This window comes from Parasteatoda tepidariorum, chromosome 3, assembly GCF_982258835.1.
Source record: "Parasteatoda tepidariorum strain Cologne lab strain chromosome 3, Ptep-v5.0, whole genome shotgun sequence".
NCBI classification, from domain to species: domain Eukaryota; kingdom Metazoa; phylum Arthropoda; class Arachnida; order Araneae; family Theridiidae; genus Parasteatoda; species Parasteatoda tepidariorum.
Genome location: NC_141757.1, coordinates 43,610,676 through 43,629,904, shown reverse-complemented (window position 1 = coordinate 43,629,904; position 19,229 = coordinate 43,610,676). Strand labels below are relative to the sequence as shown.

General features: G+C 26.6%; 1 protein-coding gene across 6 annotated transcripts in view; it reads left to right on the top strand.

Moving 5' to 3' along the window:
• LOC107447574 (transmembrane protein 245) overlaps positions 1-19,229 on the top strand; it is a 41,640-nt gene that overhangs the window by 12,315 nt on the left and 10,096 nt on the right. The window contains exons 8-14 of one of the 6 annotated variants that reach the window (XM_043041724.3): positions 2,595-2,654; positions 5,350-5,580; positions 7,094-7,216; positions 8,905-9,142; positions 11,574-11,748; positions 11,830-12,018; positions 16,654-16,732. In XM_043041724.3, the coding sequence (XP_042897658.2) occupies positions 2,595-2,654; positions 5,350-5,580; positions 7,094-7,216; positions 8,905-9,142; positions 11,574-11,748; positions 11,830-12,018; positions 16,654-16,687 (1,050 nt within the window). In that variant the 3' untranslated portion in view covers positions 16,688-16,732. Of the gene's footprint in view, positions 1-2,594; positions 2,655-5,349; positions 5,581-7,093; positions 7,217-8,904; positions 9,143-11,573; positions 11,749-11,829; positions 12,019-13,197; positions 14,952-16,653; positions 16,733-19,229 lie in introns of those variants that run through there. The other 5 variants (XM_016062507.5, XM_071178732.2, XM_016062508.4 and 2 more) reach the window with 5 other exon arrangements.

The window sequence follows — 19,229 nt, the reverse complement described above, 5'->3', positions numbered from 1 at the left end:
TCCCTTTGGATAAAGAAAGGAAATTACCACAAAACTCTTATCCTAAGTCCTAAGATATCAAATTTTATGATAATCATTCATAATATTTGTAAATTATTTCAGAGAATATAATAAATTTATCAATTATACTTTTCTTATTTAAAAATAATATTTATTCTTTTTGTGAAGTGCAGTTTATTTTCAAATTGAAACGTGGTCTTTGCACTATGGTCTTGATGTATGTTATTTATGAAAAATTTTATTTTTAATTAACCAGCATAACATTTCTAATGCATTTTTCACTTATGAAGTGTTATACTAGAAGGCACTTTTACGTATTTATTGATATAGAAAAAAAAGTTATATTATTACAACTGTTAGTTATTAAAGTGAAGCATTGCTTTATTAAAATTCGTCAAATATTGTCTTTAGTTATGAGTTAATATTTTATGGTATTTTCTGCTCTCATGATATAATAACCTCTCATTATGACGTCCATTTTCTCTCTGACTATGAGGCTAGTTATATAGAGCGTGGAATGTATTATGTCTATTAATAATCATGTCTGTATTTAGATTGTTGAGAATGTTTTAAAAAAATGCAAAATTATATGCCCATTTTGATGTTTGCATCCTTTGTCACTCTACAGACATCAAGACCATAATCAATCTTCATTCACATCATTTTTATCTTTTCGAGAGTTACAGTTTCAATTGTTGCTATGATTTGTTTTTTAGGCAGCTGTTATTAGTAATTATTTCACTGTAATTCTAATGGACAGAAAAAATTTTATATTCTTTCCATACTTTTTTAAATTAATTTTTAAAAAGGTTGCAAAATTCTGGCATTATTTTTTAATGACCCTGTGTTTTAGATTTGTTTTATTTTTTGCTTTTTGATTTGACTTGAACATATTAGTGTGCACATAAAGTTAGTTTAAATATTTTACTGTTAAATTGCTATAACTTGAATTTTTATGAGATTCCCTTCACTTTTATCTTTAACTTCAGGTTAATTATTTTTGATAACTCAATTTTTGCTCCCTTTAACTCAAGTTTTTTCAAAAAACGCAATTAATCACAGCCAAGGAGGTAACTATTTCTTGCCTCTTGTCTTGTTATGCACGACACTATTGACTCAATTAGTCCCTATTGCTTACATATTTAATATCAATGAGTACACAGTAGTGCTATTTAAGGACATGTACATTCAAATTGTACCATTTATTTCAAACATTCATTTTCACTCATTCTAGAGTTTGTGGAGAAAAAAATATTTATCTCTAAAGTTGTCTAGACAAAAGTTAAAAAGTCTTCACTTAGAAGTTAAAATTATTCTTGTTAATAATATGGCTATAAATCTTATTATAAAAAAGAACAATACAGCATTACAGAAGAAAACTTCTCTGAATACTTTGTCTCTGATATTAAATGAAAGTGAAAATATCCTTAAATAAAATTAATTTAGGAACCTGCTGCCAAAATTTTAATATGAAAATTTGAACTTTAGATAGGTTGTCCATTCTATCGAGCTCAAGTTATCGCAATTTGACTGTATATTCTGTGAAGATTATGTATTTTTCTCTTGTAATTGTTCTTCTTTGTTGTGGTGAAGATTACTAATTTTGGGCTTAACCAAACTCTTAGTATAATTGCTAATGCAATAAATGGACTTTTTTTCTAGTCTTTCATTTCTTGTGAAATTTCATTAATTTGTTGTTGTGCTTAACGAGTTAAAGTTAGTTTAGAAAATATTTTTATATTTTTTTCTTCTACTTATTCTGTTATAAAATTAAGTTAAATTTTTAGTTTAAGGTTTAGAAAAAGTTAATCAATTCCAAAAAGTCTTCAAAGTAAACAAGTTTTACTGGTATGCGAAGGAAAAAATTAAATAAATGTCTTAAACTTTAACAAAGGAAGGAAAATAAAAGTAATCTCAAATTTCAGAATTGATTACATGGTTTAAGCTAAGTAGTACATTTTTAGTAAGCATGAAAATTATATTTTACAAAAACAGTTAAATTTCATTGAGTGGGGTTTTATATTTGAAACTTTATTGCAATCTGCATGAATTGATTTTGCATAGTTCTGTTTTTGCTACTTAAAATAAATTTTTGAAGCTTGTATCTTATACTTAATATTTTTTTATTGTTCTCGAACTGCATTAGTTTAGTAGCTGGATTTTTGGAAACATTTTATTTTGAAAATTCTTAAATTTCTATAAGCATGTAGCTCAACTAATATAATTCTTCCCATAAACTCTTTTGAAAATTCTTTTTCAAAGTTCAGAATGTTTGCTTTGTAAAACTGCAGTTTTTTTAATTTTTAATCATTGTTTGAGCTATTACGTTCTAAATAAATGTATGAATTTATTGGATGGATCTAGTTATGCATGTATATAACTAGATTTATTTAATAATTTTAGGTTTTAAAAAATTTTACTTCACAAATAATCATTTATTTGTTTATTTTATTTTTAGATATTTATTTAAAATTAATTGCATGCATTTTTCTTATTGAAATCCCTTTTTATTATATTGCTTGCTTATATTTTGTTGTAGTTTTTTTTTTTTTTTTATTGACTGAGTTTTCACTGGGGTATTTTCTTTAATTAAGGTAAGAAAAGGAAAAAAAGGCAGCCAACCAGTCGAGGGAAAGGTCCACTTTTCGTCTCTAGTGTAATATCAATTAAAACATTTTTGTTTATTGTTTACAATATAAAATTATTTTTAAAAGTTTTTTTTCTGCTAGTGTGAAAGTAAAAGTGATTCAAATTGATTGAATATAATAATAATAACTTCATAGCAAAATTTAAATATAAATTAAATCCAGGCACAAGTTTGATTTATTTAATATTCATGATTTTTGTAGATTATCTATCTGTTTTTACTTCATCAACAATGTATTTAAAACATTCACCTTCATATAGCATGGGAATTTTTTTTCAAAGTTGAGTAGTTAAAAAACCGTGCAAAACCATTTTAATTTTTTGTATTCCAATTTTCCACTTTTGTTCTAAAATTGCAAATATGCATACCATAAAAGAATTTTACAAACCGTAATTAAACAAAAACTGAATGTGTGCAATAGAAATATGTTGGAGATACTGAGTACCACTAACTTGTTGTTTTTGTGTCTAAGAAACGTCTCATTAAAACAATGACATTAGATGTTCAGCCAATTTTGGTGTCTAATCGATAACTAAGGTAAAATTCCATTTAAAAAACATTTGCCTTTATAAGAAAAATTAATTTTCATTTATTTCCTTCTAATTGTAAAGGTGTAAAAAAGTAATACTTTCAAATATGTGTCAAGCATATTAGAAATATAAATTTTTCCTTTTATGATTCATTTCAAATTATAAAATAATTGTTCTATAATGAATGAAGTCAATTGATTCTTAAGCAATTCTCTTTCCTTTTTCCATAGTTTTGAAGTGGAGGAGTCTTTACTTACTATAATTAGTGAAAAATTTATTATAATAAAAACTTTTTTTTTGTTTTTAGCAGGATATACAAAACTCTAAAGCTATAATTTATTTACTATAACTTCAAATTTATCACCATTTCTTTTCATATAAAATAAAACTTTTTTATCAGAAAAATATTTATATTAATTTTCAAGCAAATTCAATACTAAATTTTTATGTCATTAAAATTCTGAAAAGAAAAATCACAAAAAGACAGTTGAAAACAAATTTTTACTATAGTATAATTTCTATTTAATTATGTAATATAAAATATGGATTTCTTTTACATGTGTGTGTGTTTCCATTTAAGTAGACTTTTAATTGCCTATTCCAGTGATTATACTGCTTTTTTTAGGACGTGTAACCAAAGAGTATACCAGTTTTTGTTTATTGAACAAGTTTTGCGAGTTTTTTGTTTATTCAAAGCAGTTTTTCTTACTTTCCTTATAATGTAGAATTACAAGTTATTTATAAATTCTTACAATCAATTTGATTCACATTTTACTTCACTTAAAAAGTTAACATTTCCGGTTACGATAATTTTTTGTAAACATTTTTGCATTATAAAAATTAAATGTAACTCTTAATTCATATTTTCGTTATAAATGAATAGTTGTTTAATTAATTATCCAAAAAAATGTGCAAACTATTAAATTATGTTATTAATTTCAAAAACAAATATCAAAATTTATTTGCATTTCATAAATAGAGATACAAATTTTTGTGTCATAATGCTTTAAGGAAAAGGAAAATTGCAACGGGTCTCAAAGTTGCAAACTATACTTAATTTGTAGTTTGACGAAAATTCTTGCAGATTTTTTTTTTTTACTGCTGACATTTTAGACTACAATAGGTTTGAAAATATCTTCTAAAAAGTTTTTTTTAACAAGTTTGCAGCTGAACTTTTTGTTGGGGCATTATAATTCTGATAAGGAATAAGAATTGTTCAAAGTGGTTGTAGTCTATAAAATTGCAATGTTGGCAACCTTTTTGTGCAATTTTTGTGATTTTCATTTGCACATAATTCTCTTCCTAGCATTGTACTACATGCTCTTTTATTGTGTCATAAATTTGTTGTTCTTTTAGTGGGATATTTTTAAACTATATACTTCATGCCGAAATCTGCTTTTGTTTGGTTGCTGATGTCAGTAAAAAATTTATTTTCACCCAACAAAGATGCTTTGCAATTTCATATGAAATTGCAGTTTCTATTCATCTTGTCTTTTTCTGTTTAGCAGGTTGTACCCATTATTGAATAATGCTTAATAGACCTTCAATTGTGACAACATTACAACTTATTATTCAGTTTCTTTACACCTTAGTCCATGAGAAGAAATCTAGCAACACTGAAAAGAAGGTTAATTTATGTTGTGTATTTGTACAGTAGAAACACTACAATTAATATTTTACTGTCTTTGTCATGCATTTATTTAATTCTAAAGTTAAGAGTTTTTTGTTCCATATAATTATTGGATTGTTTGAGTTAAGATTATACAGAACCTGTTTTATAAATGCATAAAATTATTCTGCAATTTTTATTTCGATAACATAAACAAATCATCAACATCTAGTTAAGCTTACTATTGTGGCGAAAGCTTGTGTACCTTAGGTTGGGATGTTTTGCTTTTTTGTTGTGCTTTGAAAAAAAAATTTGCATTTTTGCATGCTCAAACATTAGAGAAGAAACTATAAATATTTCACTGTGGTTGTACCTCTACTTATGAAATGTCCTTTATTAATTTTATTGTGAATCAGGATTTTGTTTTTCTTTATCTTGAAAAATAATGTTAAAATGGTTCAGGTCATAGAAGTACTATTGTTTTATGTTTAACTGTCTCTGATAATTCTACACATTTAATCTTTTAACGTCAAATATTCCTACAGAGTGTTCAATCATTTTAGGTACGTCGCATTATTGATGACAAAAATGAAGAACGTGCTGCAGAATTAGAGAAACAAATTTTAGAAATATTTGATAAAGTTTATGAGTTATGGCATTCTAGAAATGAAAACAGTACTTCGCCAAACTTTGAACATGTGGCGTCTTTCGATTCTTTGGTTGATGGTTTCAAAACTCTGAATATGGACTTGATCGTTAATTTTGTTAAAGAAAATATTGGTACCTTCCTTTCAGTAAGTTTGCTTTTTTTAAATTTTGTATCTTTTAATTAAATATTTAATTGCCAAACTATATATTTATTGGTATCAATCTAGAACTTAATTGTGTTTTAACATTTTTACAAGTTTTGTCCTAAATAAAATAAATTTCAATAGAAAAAGTTTTTTATTTTCGGACACCAATTAGATAACTGCCTGCTAATTATTTGTATTTTTCTTCTAATTTATTTTTAAGACGTTTTTCATCCTTTTTATATTTTTAATGATTTTTCAGAACTATGAGCATGTAAATAACTAAATCATTTTAAGTAGGGAAAATCAATCTTCACAATTAAAACTTTTTTTTAAAAAAAATATGTCTAACTTATTAGAATTTATTATTACACACTGATAAAGTTTCATGTTCTTAAAACAAAAAGCGGATATTTTTTTTTGATGCAATTAAGTTTCAGAGCATAAATTATGAGTTACTTTCAAATAAAGTATAACATAAATAATGATATAAACTTTCATGTGCACCATTCCTTAAAATATTTTGTAAAAATACCTTTTGTTTGAATACATTAATACTAATATAAAAAATTTCAAATGAAGAATGTATAGATGTTAGGATAATCAGTTGTTATATCTATCAGTTGATATAGTTATCGCTGAAACATAGTCATTATTTTTTTATTATTGATTTTATGAAAATGATGGGCATTTAACTTAACAATAAAGCATTCCTCTAGGAACCATGGCTTGTTGAGAAATATAAAATCTATGTCACATCAAATTCAATAGAAATCTACCTATGAAGTTATGAGTTTTTTTATTATATTTCATGTGCACTAAAAGTGGCAAACCTTTTAATAAAATTTAATCATCTCAAATCAAAATTTTGTATTTCAGAACCAATGTTTTATTTAGAAGATGTTCTGTTATCAGATTCTCTGCTTAGTACTTTTGGATTCCTTGTCCAAAAAATGTTGGACTAGGATATCAGGATAAGGATATTATTGCTAATATCAAGAGCCATCAAACTTTTTCGATCATTGACTTTCAATATATGTAATGAATAAATTAATTAACTGTTTAGATCCAATCAACCCCTAGCTACATGATATCAATCAGTTAGATTACCCCTGATTTATGTAAACAGTATTACATGCAATATTTAATAATAAATTTCAGGTATGAAAAAATATATATAACAAATCCCAAAACTGAAACTAAATAAATTAAAACTTACCTTAAAATTTGAAACCCAAAAAGGAAAATTTTCTAGTTCTTATTTATTTTACATAATAAAAAAATTTTTTAATTATTTTTGGTTTCATCTGAGAGATAAACTAGTTTTTATGATTTGGACTACATTCTTATATAAGTTGATAGATTTTGATCACGTTTTCTCCCCTCTCTTCCTCAAACATTTATGACATCCAATATGTTGGTTATTCTTTTGAACAAAAGGTTTAAAATTCTTTGTTATAAGCAAGAATTACAGACTATTTTTTATCATTATTTTTTAATACAAATGTTATTTTAGGTTTTAGAATCAGTCTGGCTGATACTTAAAGGCAATATAACCTTAGCATTTAGTGCAATAACGGCAATCATTTCTCTCTTGTTTGGAGGTGGAACAGCTGTTCTAAATTTTGTTTTGAACTTTGTAAGTATTTATTTTAATATTTTTTTTAAATAATGCTATTGTTAAACTTATTAACTAACACATAAACTATTATGTAAACTTATTGAGTGTAATTCTTCTTTTTTTTTTCTTTTGTAAGCTTTCATTTTTTAAACTTGGGAGATCAAACATCCTATTAAGTATTACTATGCGATTTAACCTTTTCATGTAAAAAACTAGTTTTGGATGCCTCAGAGGGAAGATAACTTGCAGGAAACTAGGCAAACAATCTGTGTCTAGATTAACAGAATCAACAATGATTTAAATTTGATTTGGGGAAATTGGAATAGAAAGACATTTTTAAAAAAAAATTCATTTATTAAACCACATTAAGTATATCCAAAAACTATTTACAATCTCTTCAAAACAAATGCCAATCTTCATCCATTCTAAGAAAAAGAATAAAACAAAAATTAAATTCAGACGCAACATTTTTAATATCGTCGTTGCATGCTTTTCTCATTTCATTATTTTCCTTGCTTTTGTCAGCCTCACTAGATTTTATTTTTACAAGTCCTGACAATGACTAAACCAAAAAGAGAATAGTATTTGTTATACATTATCTGCCATTTAATACGATCATATGTTAATTAAAGATTTTAATTACATAAACTGAATTTAAAATATAATTCCACGTGCATGTAATTCCACAAACTAAATATCAGCTAAACATTGGGAATGAGAGAGTATTTTCTTACTTCTTCTAGACTGATTTGACCATTCAACTAAAAGGCTCTATCGCACTCTTGAAAAATTTTAATTATTGACCAAATTGTTTTAATTCCAATATCTGACCGTTGTGAGTCTGGTAACTGAAAAAATTTATTAGTGTTATCATATGTATATTACGCTTTTCTTGGAAATTAGATGACAATAAGAGGCTGATTCTATTGGTGGACTTAGATGTGCCCCCCCCCCTCTGTAATATTTGTGAGTGCCCTATCCTAAACTTACCATAAAACATTTTAAATTTTTATAAGAAACAGAAACACTATGGAGAAGAGATATTCCGGTATTTATAATCATAATTTTAATTTAAGATAATAAATATCATAACGTAGTTTTGATGGAAATTCACTAAATTGAAACTTTGTGTACCCATACCTCATTGAACTGAAAATAACTCACTATCTTACAATAATAATATTCTAAGTTTAGTTAAAGGTTAGCATTATTTATAAAATAAATTGGGAAAATATCTTATGAGTAATATTATGTCTCATATGAGTATATTTTCTAGAGATGCCCCCTCCTGCACCCCTCTTCCGTACCGCAGGGTTTGTGAGTGAGTTATAGAACCAGTTATTATAGAAACCAGTGAAAACTTTATCATAAAATTGAAATCACATTATATGAAATGTATAATTAAATTTAATTTTCTTAAAGATATGAATTATATTAAAAAGTGCATTATTATTTTAAATTCAATTAGATTTATCTATGTGATAATGTACAAAAAATACTTTTAAAAAAAGTATAATTAAGTTTTAAAAAAAAGTAATAAAAAAGATAAAATGTCTAAAAATGCAAATGACAGTAAAATCAAGACTTTAGTAGTTTTATTGGCTAATTATGTTATAGTTACAATAGGTATAACATTAATTATTATTGGATAATAGTTACAATAGGTAAAATATTTATGTGTAATGTAACAAAGTTACTTTTTTTAGGTTGTGTTTTCTACTTCACTATTTTATTTACTCTGTGCTAGTGGCAATCAATATAAACCTGTAGAAGCATGCAGTAATTTACTTCCAACAGTGGGAAGTGGAGCACAATTTGGAAGAGCTGTAGAAGAAGCTATAAATGGTGTTTTTGCAGCTTCATTTAAAATGGCTGCATTTTATGGTTTATACACATGGTTCATCCATACCTTGTTTGATGTCAAAATAGTTTATATTCCATCTGGTAAGTGTTAACACTATTTTTATTGTGCTTATGTAAAATTTCAAAAAATAAACATGTATTTACCATATGCATTTACCTGAAATATCCTTGTGCTACGTGTTGCTTGTAAATTTTAAACACAATTGAATTGTACATGTAAATAGAATCTCAAAATTGAAAAAAAGTTTAAATTTAGCACTTCGTGCTATAAAATGTTGCAAACAAAATTATCAAAATAGTGGGGCAATAAACTATTTCGGGTTTTAAATATAGAATGCTACACACAAAAAAACATGTTTTGATTGTTGAGTAATAGTTTGGACATAGTTAAGTCATTCTTTGATTGTGTAATTTCCAGTTTTATTTTACCAAACAGAATTTGATACCAATTGATCATAAGATCAATTATCAACAGAGAATTAAATCATAAGATCTAATACTATAAGGCCCTTTGTCTTTTCTTTTTCAACAAAATTTAAGGTTTAAATTGACAGATTTATAACCACCCATGTCTTGAAGGAAAACACTGAGAGCTGTATCAACAAAATTTATCCACATTTCTGTAAATGAGAATTTAAAATATCAACAAAAGAGTTTATATGGGTCTTCAAAACTCAAGAAGCCATTTATGCAATATAATCTTATATACATAACCAATACAGTATACTTTATGAATTTAACTTACAAATTTCAATTATAAACTTATACTTTTTCATCAAAATTACTTCCCAGATAAATTTTAGAGCCCCCTTTATATAGGATTCCTTCCTAATGATGATAGTCTTTGAGCTGAACTTTTTTTATCTTTAAAATTTTACTGTTACACAAAGAAAAAAAATAAATCTCTTCAGTAATTTTGTTTCAAACATTTAATTTTTTCTTTCTCATTTGCACTTTAGGATTTTTTAACGAACTGTGTATACATTAAAAACATTAATAAACTACTGTACATGTTATTGGTAAAGTCCTTTGAGAGCAGACTGGTATGAACATTTTGAAACTTCAAAAAAATATTATAAAATATTACAATACAAATATTAATGAGCTGAATAAATTTAATTAAATATTAATAGGACAAATTAAAAATTAATTAAGTCTCTTAAGTGGTATAAATTGTGATGCTCTAATTATACAAATTTCATTATTCATCTATTTGTAGGGTGCCATTCAGGCAAAAATAGAGGCCGTTAAGGTCTTTTCACAAAATTTATACCTGTTATTTCAAAAAATCCCAATTTATTAAAATATCCCCTTTAAAAAATTTAATCTGTAAAAACTTTTTTTTCTCAATGTTTCATTTTATAAAAATATTAGTAGTTTTAGTATTCTACCTAGTTGTTGCTTCTACTTTAAATACTTATAATATTAAACATAATATTATACAGTGAATGCTAAAGTTTAATATTTTGCTTAGTAAATTTTCTCTAAATATTTCTCATTTTTGTAAAAATAGTTTTGTTCTCACAAAGTGAGCCCTAAAAGTACTGATTAGGCACTTTTTCGATTCAGTCGATTTTTAGTAAACTTTTCTTTGGGTTCCTGATATAAAGTACTCATTCTAGCGCAACAAAGCACTATATTTTTGGGCGTGAAACATTTGATTTTGGAAGCTTGCTTTTGTCAAAGATTGAAAAAATATTTTTGGAACAGTGAGAAATAACTGGTTGTGATTGTTAAATAGTTCCTCAATTCACTTAAGCTGTTATTCCAGATTCACTTCTTCTCAATTTAGATTGAAAAACACAGTGAAAGTATTCAATTTTGTTTGAATGGTAGTAAAATTTGTGTTCAAGTTAACTTTAAGTAATTAGAAATTATAATATATATTAATCTTGCATAAATATATATGTATATATTTTTTTTGCAAACAGATCAAGTTTATCAAACTGTCTCAAATATATATATATATGTAACATAAAAAGCTTCAACTAATTTTTTTATGTTATTCCTTTATCTCAATCTTTTTCTATATTTATTATTCTAAACTAAACGCTCTTACTCACACTTTAATATTAACATCTTGTCTTTTACTCTATTGTTGGCTTCAAGTTATGCATTAATTAATATTTTTGATTTCTCCCTTTCATGGAATTGTGAGGAAGACTTTTTCTTTCGACCTATTTCATGAACCATTTATAATTAAGATTTCCCTTATTCCCTAAAATGAAAAATTTTACGGATTTTTTTAAAAAAATTTCCCTCAATTCTATTGAGGAGCACTTCTGTTTTGTGTCACTTGGATGATTGTTCACTCTCTAATAATCATTAAATAAATATTCTGCCCTCTTCCCCTGCTTAAGACTTGTTTTTATCCTTCCTCTCTGCAACGACTTTATATATATATATATTAATTTGTAACACAGATCATCAGACCATAATCGATCCACGAGTCATAGTTTTTCCCATATTTAAAATATATGTACAGTAACAATTTATTCATTACTCATTCTAGTCCTTGCTGCTATTCTTGGTGCTGTTCCATTTCTTGGAGCCTATTGGGCTTGCCTTCCTGCTGTTTTAGAGCTATGGCTTGTCAATGGTCAGATTATTACAGCAGTTGTCATGCTTGTTGTTCAACTTGTACCAACATCTTTTGTGGATAGTGCTGTTTATAGTGAAATTAAAGGGTAAAATGAAACTTATGATAATTAAATACTTAAGCTCTAATTCTCTATTTTACTTAATATGCTAAACATTTCATTCTTTAGAGGTGGACATCCCTACTTAACGGGCTTGGCAATAGCTGGCGGAGTATTCTGCTTAGGTTTTGAAGGAGCTCTCTTTGGCCCTATGCTCCTCTGTGTTCTTTATGTGGCTATGCATATGTATGGAGCTGTGATAAAACCTGGTTCAATGGATGAATCACGAAGAATGAGCAAAGCGTTCTCATTAAAAAGGTATCTTATATTTCTTTCTTAACTATTTTTATGACTTAATTCTTTGTTTGAAAATACCTATGCATGGAAATAATAGGATAATGATAACTAAAAATAGATTGTAAATTCCATTGATAATAAGCTAGTAATACTATAAGGATAAATAATTGGTTATAATCATTTAGGGGTAAATATAATAATATTTATTTACTAAGAGTATAATTGCATTTATTTACTACAAGTATAATTGCATTTATTTACTTAGTTTGGTATTTTTGTATGACTTTTGCTTTTAAATATAATAAATGTATTTGGTTTTGCTTTTAAAAAGACTTTTTTAATGTGCCTGTATTCCTTTCTTTAACTTTAAGAGGGTTTTTTTTATTAAACATTTCTTAATGTATTCTTTATCGAATATATCTCTAAGCATTTATTTATATGCTTTGGAGATTTCTGGCTAAATTGTATAGTGATATAGAACTTAATTAAACCTTCAGTTGTATTGGTTAAAAAATTAAATACGTATTGTTATAGCTTCCTAGTTTAAAGGGTTGCCCTAGAACAGTGTTTCCCAAAGTGTGGTATGCGTACCCCCAGGGGTACGGGAGCAGTTTAGCGGGGGTACGCGTTCTAATGCAAAATATCTTGCAACAAACGAAAATTTCAAAATATTTTATTTAAAAATAAAGCTAGCCATGAAAATTTACGACTACATATTCTTCTATTGGCTATTTTTTGCAAAATAAACAGTTAATAATTAGTGATATCAACAGTCAGTTGTAATTTTTAACTTTTGTGCAATTTTTATATATTAAAAAATGCATTCATTTTTTCATTAGTGGTACACAGCATTATGAAAAATTTAGAAAGGGTAAACAAAAGTCATAAATTTGGGAAACACTGCCCTAGAAAGATTAATTGTCAACTTCTAGGTAATGCATGGTTCCAATTATCACTTTGGAATTTATCAGTCTTCTTAAAACATTAATTAAAAAATTAGGGTTTATCTAATTTTATAGTTAATATTTTATTTCGTTTTGTTTAGCCTATCTTTTTCCTTTTTTTTCCATTAATAATCCTAACTACATGCAGCCTCTCCCAACACTCATCTTTTTATCTTACAATTTGGTCAAAATGGTCTTTAAGTATCTTCTGTGTGCCTACCTTAATGGATAGATAACTTTTATTTTCTTTGTTTAGGATGTTTACTATTGAATGATTCTTTGGTGACATTTATTTTTTATAATCTGAGGTGAAGAGGGCTCTTTCGAGAATAAATAAATGCTGAATTCCACTTGCATGCTCTGATTAACAATTTTGTTTTGTATATTTTTAGAGTGGCTTTTATTTTGGTTGTGTATTTTTTATTCACTTTTATTGAAATAATTTGGTTACATTTTGTTTTGTTTTTGTTTAATGCTTATTTGAAATTTTGTGTTTTTCAGTTTAAGTTTAAAATAAACAATTTACTGATCACATTAATTTTTTAATGCTTTTATGTTTATATTTAAATTATATTTTAATGATCTCTTATAATTTATTGTTTCTGCTTATTTTTATACGAGATTTGAAAACTTACATTTTATATGTAACATAAAAAGAAATTATTAGTTTAAAATTTTAAATGCTAATGTGTTTAGAAATTACCTTCGCCTAAAAAAAAATATTTCTACTCAAGTCAAATTGAGCTCTTTATACAATATGGTAATGGTTTAAGATAAAAGAAAGATTCTAAAATTATCACCTTTAATATCAGAAATCACATGTTTTCTTTTTGTATTTACTGTGATATTTAATGTTTTATTTCCAAATTTAATTGTGCCTCATAGAGTAATGATCAATTCAGTAACAGATTATATTATGTCGATTGATTGTCTATTTAAAATTCCATTGTATTTCTATAGATTTAACAAACGAAAAAATTATCGATTATAGACTAATTATTCCTTTATATTTGATGTTTATTGTAGTAGGCATTATATTTTGCATGTGAGCTAAAGAAGTATTAATTGCCCTAAATTAAAGTAATAAATAATTAAGAAATCTGTAGCAAATATTATTCTTTGAAATACTCTTATTTTAATAGGATGATTATTAGTTTATATTATTTTTAATAAATAAATAATTTATAATCAACTGTAATAATGGAAAGTAGGATATTTGATAATATTTGCTTTTGAAGTTTTTGAAAAATTGGTATTTATCTTTGGAAAATATTGTTATGTATTTTGAACCATCTTATTAAAAAAACTTAGTTTTTATTGTTCGTAAACATTTATAATTAATAGTTTGATGTTTTTGTGTCACTCAATTTGACACAATAATGCTATTGCTTATTTTTATACATGTCTATTGCTATATTTTATTACATAAGGTCTATTGCTATATTTTATTACATTACAATGTATATAACTTAAATGTTAAATAATGACTTTGCTTTTGTTACATTTTACTTGCTTTATATATTCATTCAATGATTCTTGTTTAAATTGTGTTATTTGGTCTCATTTTTAGTTGTCATTTTATCAGAATTAATAGATTTGTAATCAAAATGCCAAATATTTTCTTTTATAGAACTATTGTTATTTGATTCTTTTTTTATATATAATTACATTTATTTTTATTAATCGATATCTTTTATCTTACGTGAAATAACTTTATTTTTAAAAGTGAAGGAATGACTGTTTATTTTTATAATCTTTTTTATTTAATTTTAAATTGAATTTTTCTAAAAAAGCAAGTAGTTTTTTAAAAAGTTATCATGGTTTTTTATTTTAGTAAACACTTTAAACTTATTGTCAAGGGATAATTTATTTGATTTATTCTTACATTTATTATATTATCTACACTTACATTTATTAACATCCATTTTATGTTATTTCTTTTTAAGAGAATGAGTGTAAATTAATAACTTTTAATAGCTGTTATAGAAATAAAGCAATATGTTATACAGATTTTCAAAACCATTTATTTAAAAATTAAATTTAGCTTCAATTTTAACAGAAAAATTGTATCTTATGACTACTTCAAACTTAACCTTATGATTGTAATCAATTTAGCGAAGAAAGATGAGATACTATTCTATGCACTGGTAGGCTTAGGATTATGACTTCATTATCCTTTCATGCTCTTCCTTAGGAAGAACTGAATTGGATCTGAACACTCACTAGATGACAGTACTGTAGCATGCATTTCTGTCCGCTAACTGATTTCCTACATGACGAATTCTAGCGCATAGCATCTGACTCACTAAATTTGATAGCAGGACTGCAATAACTCGTCCTCACATTTCATCTATTATTATATTTTACTAACTCTTTTATTTAAAAAAGGAGTATTGGAGCAAAAACTTCAGAAAGAAATTTAATTTTTTATGGCTGAATGACTTAGGCTAAGATAATTCACCAGAGAGACTGAGAACGTTAAAGCACTACTCTTCAGATTTGGGGTACTGTCCTCTAGGAATGAGTTCAAGCTCGCTTTTGAAAATCCGAACCCAAAGAATTTTATTCCTAGCCCACTCAAACGCTAAACACATAGGATTAGAGACTGAGATTGCCCAAGATACACTTCGGATAAAGACCAAACTTTGCAGTCTCGCCACCCAGTCTTTGATATCTAAATAAAGAAATTAGTCATTGTAACCTTTTTTGCACTAACATTTAAAACAAAAAGCGAGGAGAGAAATCTGGAATTGAATGTGAAAGAGAAATGTCGAAAAGGAATTGTCAACAACAGAAGACATCCAAGTTTTTTGTTGTCAGTAAAAATCAGAACCCTTCGTTGTAAACCGTTAAATTTAAGAATTTATGTTTATTTAAATCTGCTTCATCTACTGCATTATGTAGGAATATATTTTTCAGTGTAGTAAACACTTATATATTAAATAAAAACAACATGACTTTAGTAAAAACAAAGTGTACCATTTAGGAGCAGAATTTTTTTTTTATCTAAGATTTTCTGAAAATTATTGATGCTTACAATTTCTTATTTCAAATTTGTTTTAATTTTATTTAGTCTGTCATAATTTTTCAAGCCTCTAAAAAATGTTTATGAAAATTATATAATGAGTCCGAAATCAAAACCTTTTTTCAGTAAATGAGACAATGCCCGTGTCGGGCCCAAGTTCTGACCTGAGCCTATCTCATTTATACTGTTCTCTCTGTCTCCGGATGCTCTTTAATCTAATTAATTCTTTCAGATATTGTTTTTTAATTTTATTTCTGCTTTATTTTTGGAAAGTAATGTGTGTTTTGAATAAATTTGGGGAATAAATTTAATTCTTCAAATGTCAAAATACTTGGACAATAATGGGAAAAATCGCTTGCCTATCAGAGTTCAAGATCAACAATTTAAGAGTTTTGTTATAAATATTAATCCTCCTTTTTCTTTTTTCATTTATAATGTCCTTTCCTAGTATATTTTTTAAAAAAATTGAAGAAAAAAGCTAAATTTAAAAGAAGAAATACAGTTGAATCTGTACTTAAAATGTATAACAAAAAACATTTTGTTTATCTTTGATTTTGCAATTTGAAATTAATTCTACTAACTTGATTTCAATTAAAAAACCATTTTGGATTTGATTATAAAATTCAATTTTATATCTCGAAGAAAACAATTTCAGTACAACATTCAAATTTATTTATTTTCCTACAGAAAAGAAATACAGAGAAATCTGGTCTCATGTTAAGCATTGCAATGCATTCCAAATAGCAATAGCAGTGTATCATAATCAGTGAGTTCTTGATTCTGTTTGCACTAAAATTGTATTTTAAGCTTTGCACACTACATATTTTTTAATATAAGGCTTAATAAACTTGATTAAAAAGCTTCACTGCCTTATGATGTATAATAAATACACAATGGATAGCAAAATGACAGTATTATTGAAAAATGCAAAATGGAATTCCTCACAGTAAAAGCTTTCATTGTATCACATTCTATTAACAATCAATAATGAAAAAAGTGTTCCATAATGACTGCCCTAAATATATGTTAGGTTGCTATGTATGAAATGTTGGATTATGCTTACATCTCTTTTCAAAAGCTATTTATTTATTCAAAATGTGCTCCATTTAAAGGGCGGTGCCAATAGGGGGTCAGGGGCAATTGGACCCCTGTCGTGTGTCGTTTTGCCCTTCTATCAGGATGAACTTAAAAAATCGTCAGGAAAATGCTACTGTTTTGCAAAAAAACATTTATTATATTCTTTTAAAAAAAACTTTTTTTTTTCTTTTGTAAATGAGAATACACTAAAAACATAAAGACAAAAATGTGTTCTTTTTTACTTACTCTTTACCACCAACTTTTTGGGCATCTTTTTCTCAGAAAATTCTGAAGGCCAAGTCTTTAGTTTGTGTCCATGTGGGAAGTTATTCAATATCCCTGAGGGATAGGGGAAGACGAGAAGACAGTCCTGACCCCATCGTCCTCACGTGGCCATACTTTTCGAGACTGTCTATAATGCATGCACACTCTCTCCACATTCAGTAAAGAAAAGAATTTTAAAAAATGTTACACCATTCAATGTTAAAGAATTCCATTCTTAAATTATTTGGAAGAAATCAAGTAGTAAGTTTGTTTTGTCTTTAATTTTTTCTTAATTTGCTCTTAATATAGTGTATATATTTATATATACTAATAAATTCAATTGTAATTGCTCATATATGAGTTAAAATAGACTTGTAATATCTATATCTACCAAGTTGTCTTATGAGCAACAATAGAGAGGAGCACAATTATTCTTTAGTTAAAAACGCGCGTGCTATATCAACAGAAATAGTTTTCCTACTTATCAAGGAAATCCGTATATTTCTTTAAAAAAAAAACATTAGACAAATGGACTGACAAACCTCTGCTCTCGTTGGTAAAGTTCATCTTCCTGTCGAGAAAATGTTTGAAAAAATCTTATAAAGATAAGAATTTATTCTATCACGCCGAATTTTATACCTTTGTTTGTTTCTTGTATTATTCTAAACACCAATTTCTCTGAAATTGTGAGATAAATGATTTAGTCCTCATTTTTCAAAGACGGGACTTGGTTTGAATTGAATCTCCATGTTAATTTGTATACCGCTCTCTGTTTGCACTGACAACAGTTCCGACATACATTACCTCCAATGGTATAGGGATCATGTCATGGGTGAGAGTAATCTTGCCGTCGGGCTAACCGTGGGATATTTTCGTTTTTTTTCCTATTAATGTAAAGCTTCAATTCTGATGTCCTGCATGAAAGTGAATTTGTCCTAAAGCTTTACCAAGCTCTTTACCTTGTTCTCTAAGTTTGGTTCAAAAGTGCGAAACTATGGGTTTTAACAATAAAAGCAACAAATCATCTGTATGAATTAATACCAATAGTAAAATAAAGTAAATATCTCAAGTCATCAAATCAATTTAATTTATTAAATTTTTTATTATTATTTATTAACTTATTTTTGGTATATTGTAAATTTTATTTATTTGGAAAAAATTTTATATGAAATGGAAAGGAGAAAATAACTATTTCGAAATAACTTGTTTTAGTTTTGTAAGTGTACAGTGCGAAACAAAAAGATCACCCTAAATAACTTTTGATCTAAGGATCAGATCTTCACGCTCTGATGTAGAATTTTGCAAAATATCTTCTTTTTCATGCTGTTTAGCCTGTAAAAACTCTTCTAAATGTTTAAGAAGAAGGAAAGTCAGTTGGTCAAAGAAGCATTTAATAAGCTTATTCACCAGATATTTACTTAAAGGCAGTGGCGTATCTAGGGTATGGCAAGTATGGCGAATGCCATGGGCGCATTATTTCAAAAAGGCGCAAAATCGATCAACATCAAAAATTTTTTTACTTAAAAATTTCATTAAGTTCAAAGAAAAAAAAAATATATATATATATATATATTTAGAGAGAGAGAGAGAAAGCATACAGCATTAAAGCATACAACATTTAAACTTTTCATCTGGGCTCGAAGAGAAAATATCGTTTTTTGAGGGACTCTTTTTGTCACTGGGGCAGTGAAGTATGAAAGGGAACCGCTAATCGTAAACAAAGTTGGTGACGAACGTCAAACAATTCAGATTAAATATAATTTGTTAATGTTCATGAATACATTCACGATGAATACTAAAATAAACAAATGGAAAAAATAGCTTCGTCCTTTCTGCCGTTATATTTACGACGATTACGTGAAAAACCAAATTTTAATTACAAAATCATAATTTAAAGAATAATGCTTAGTTTTTAATAATTA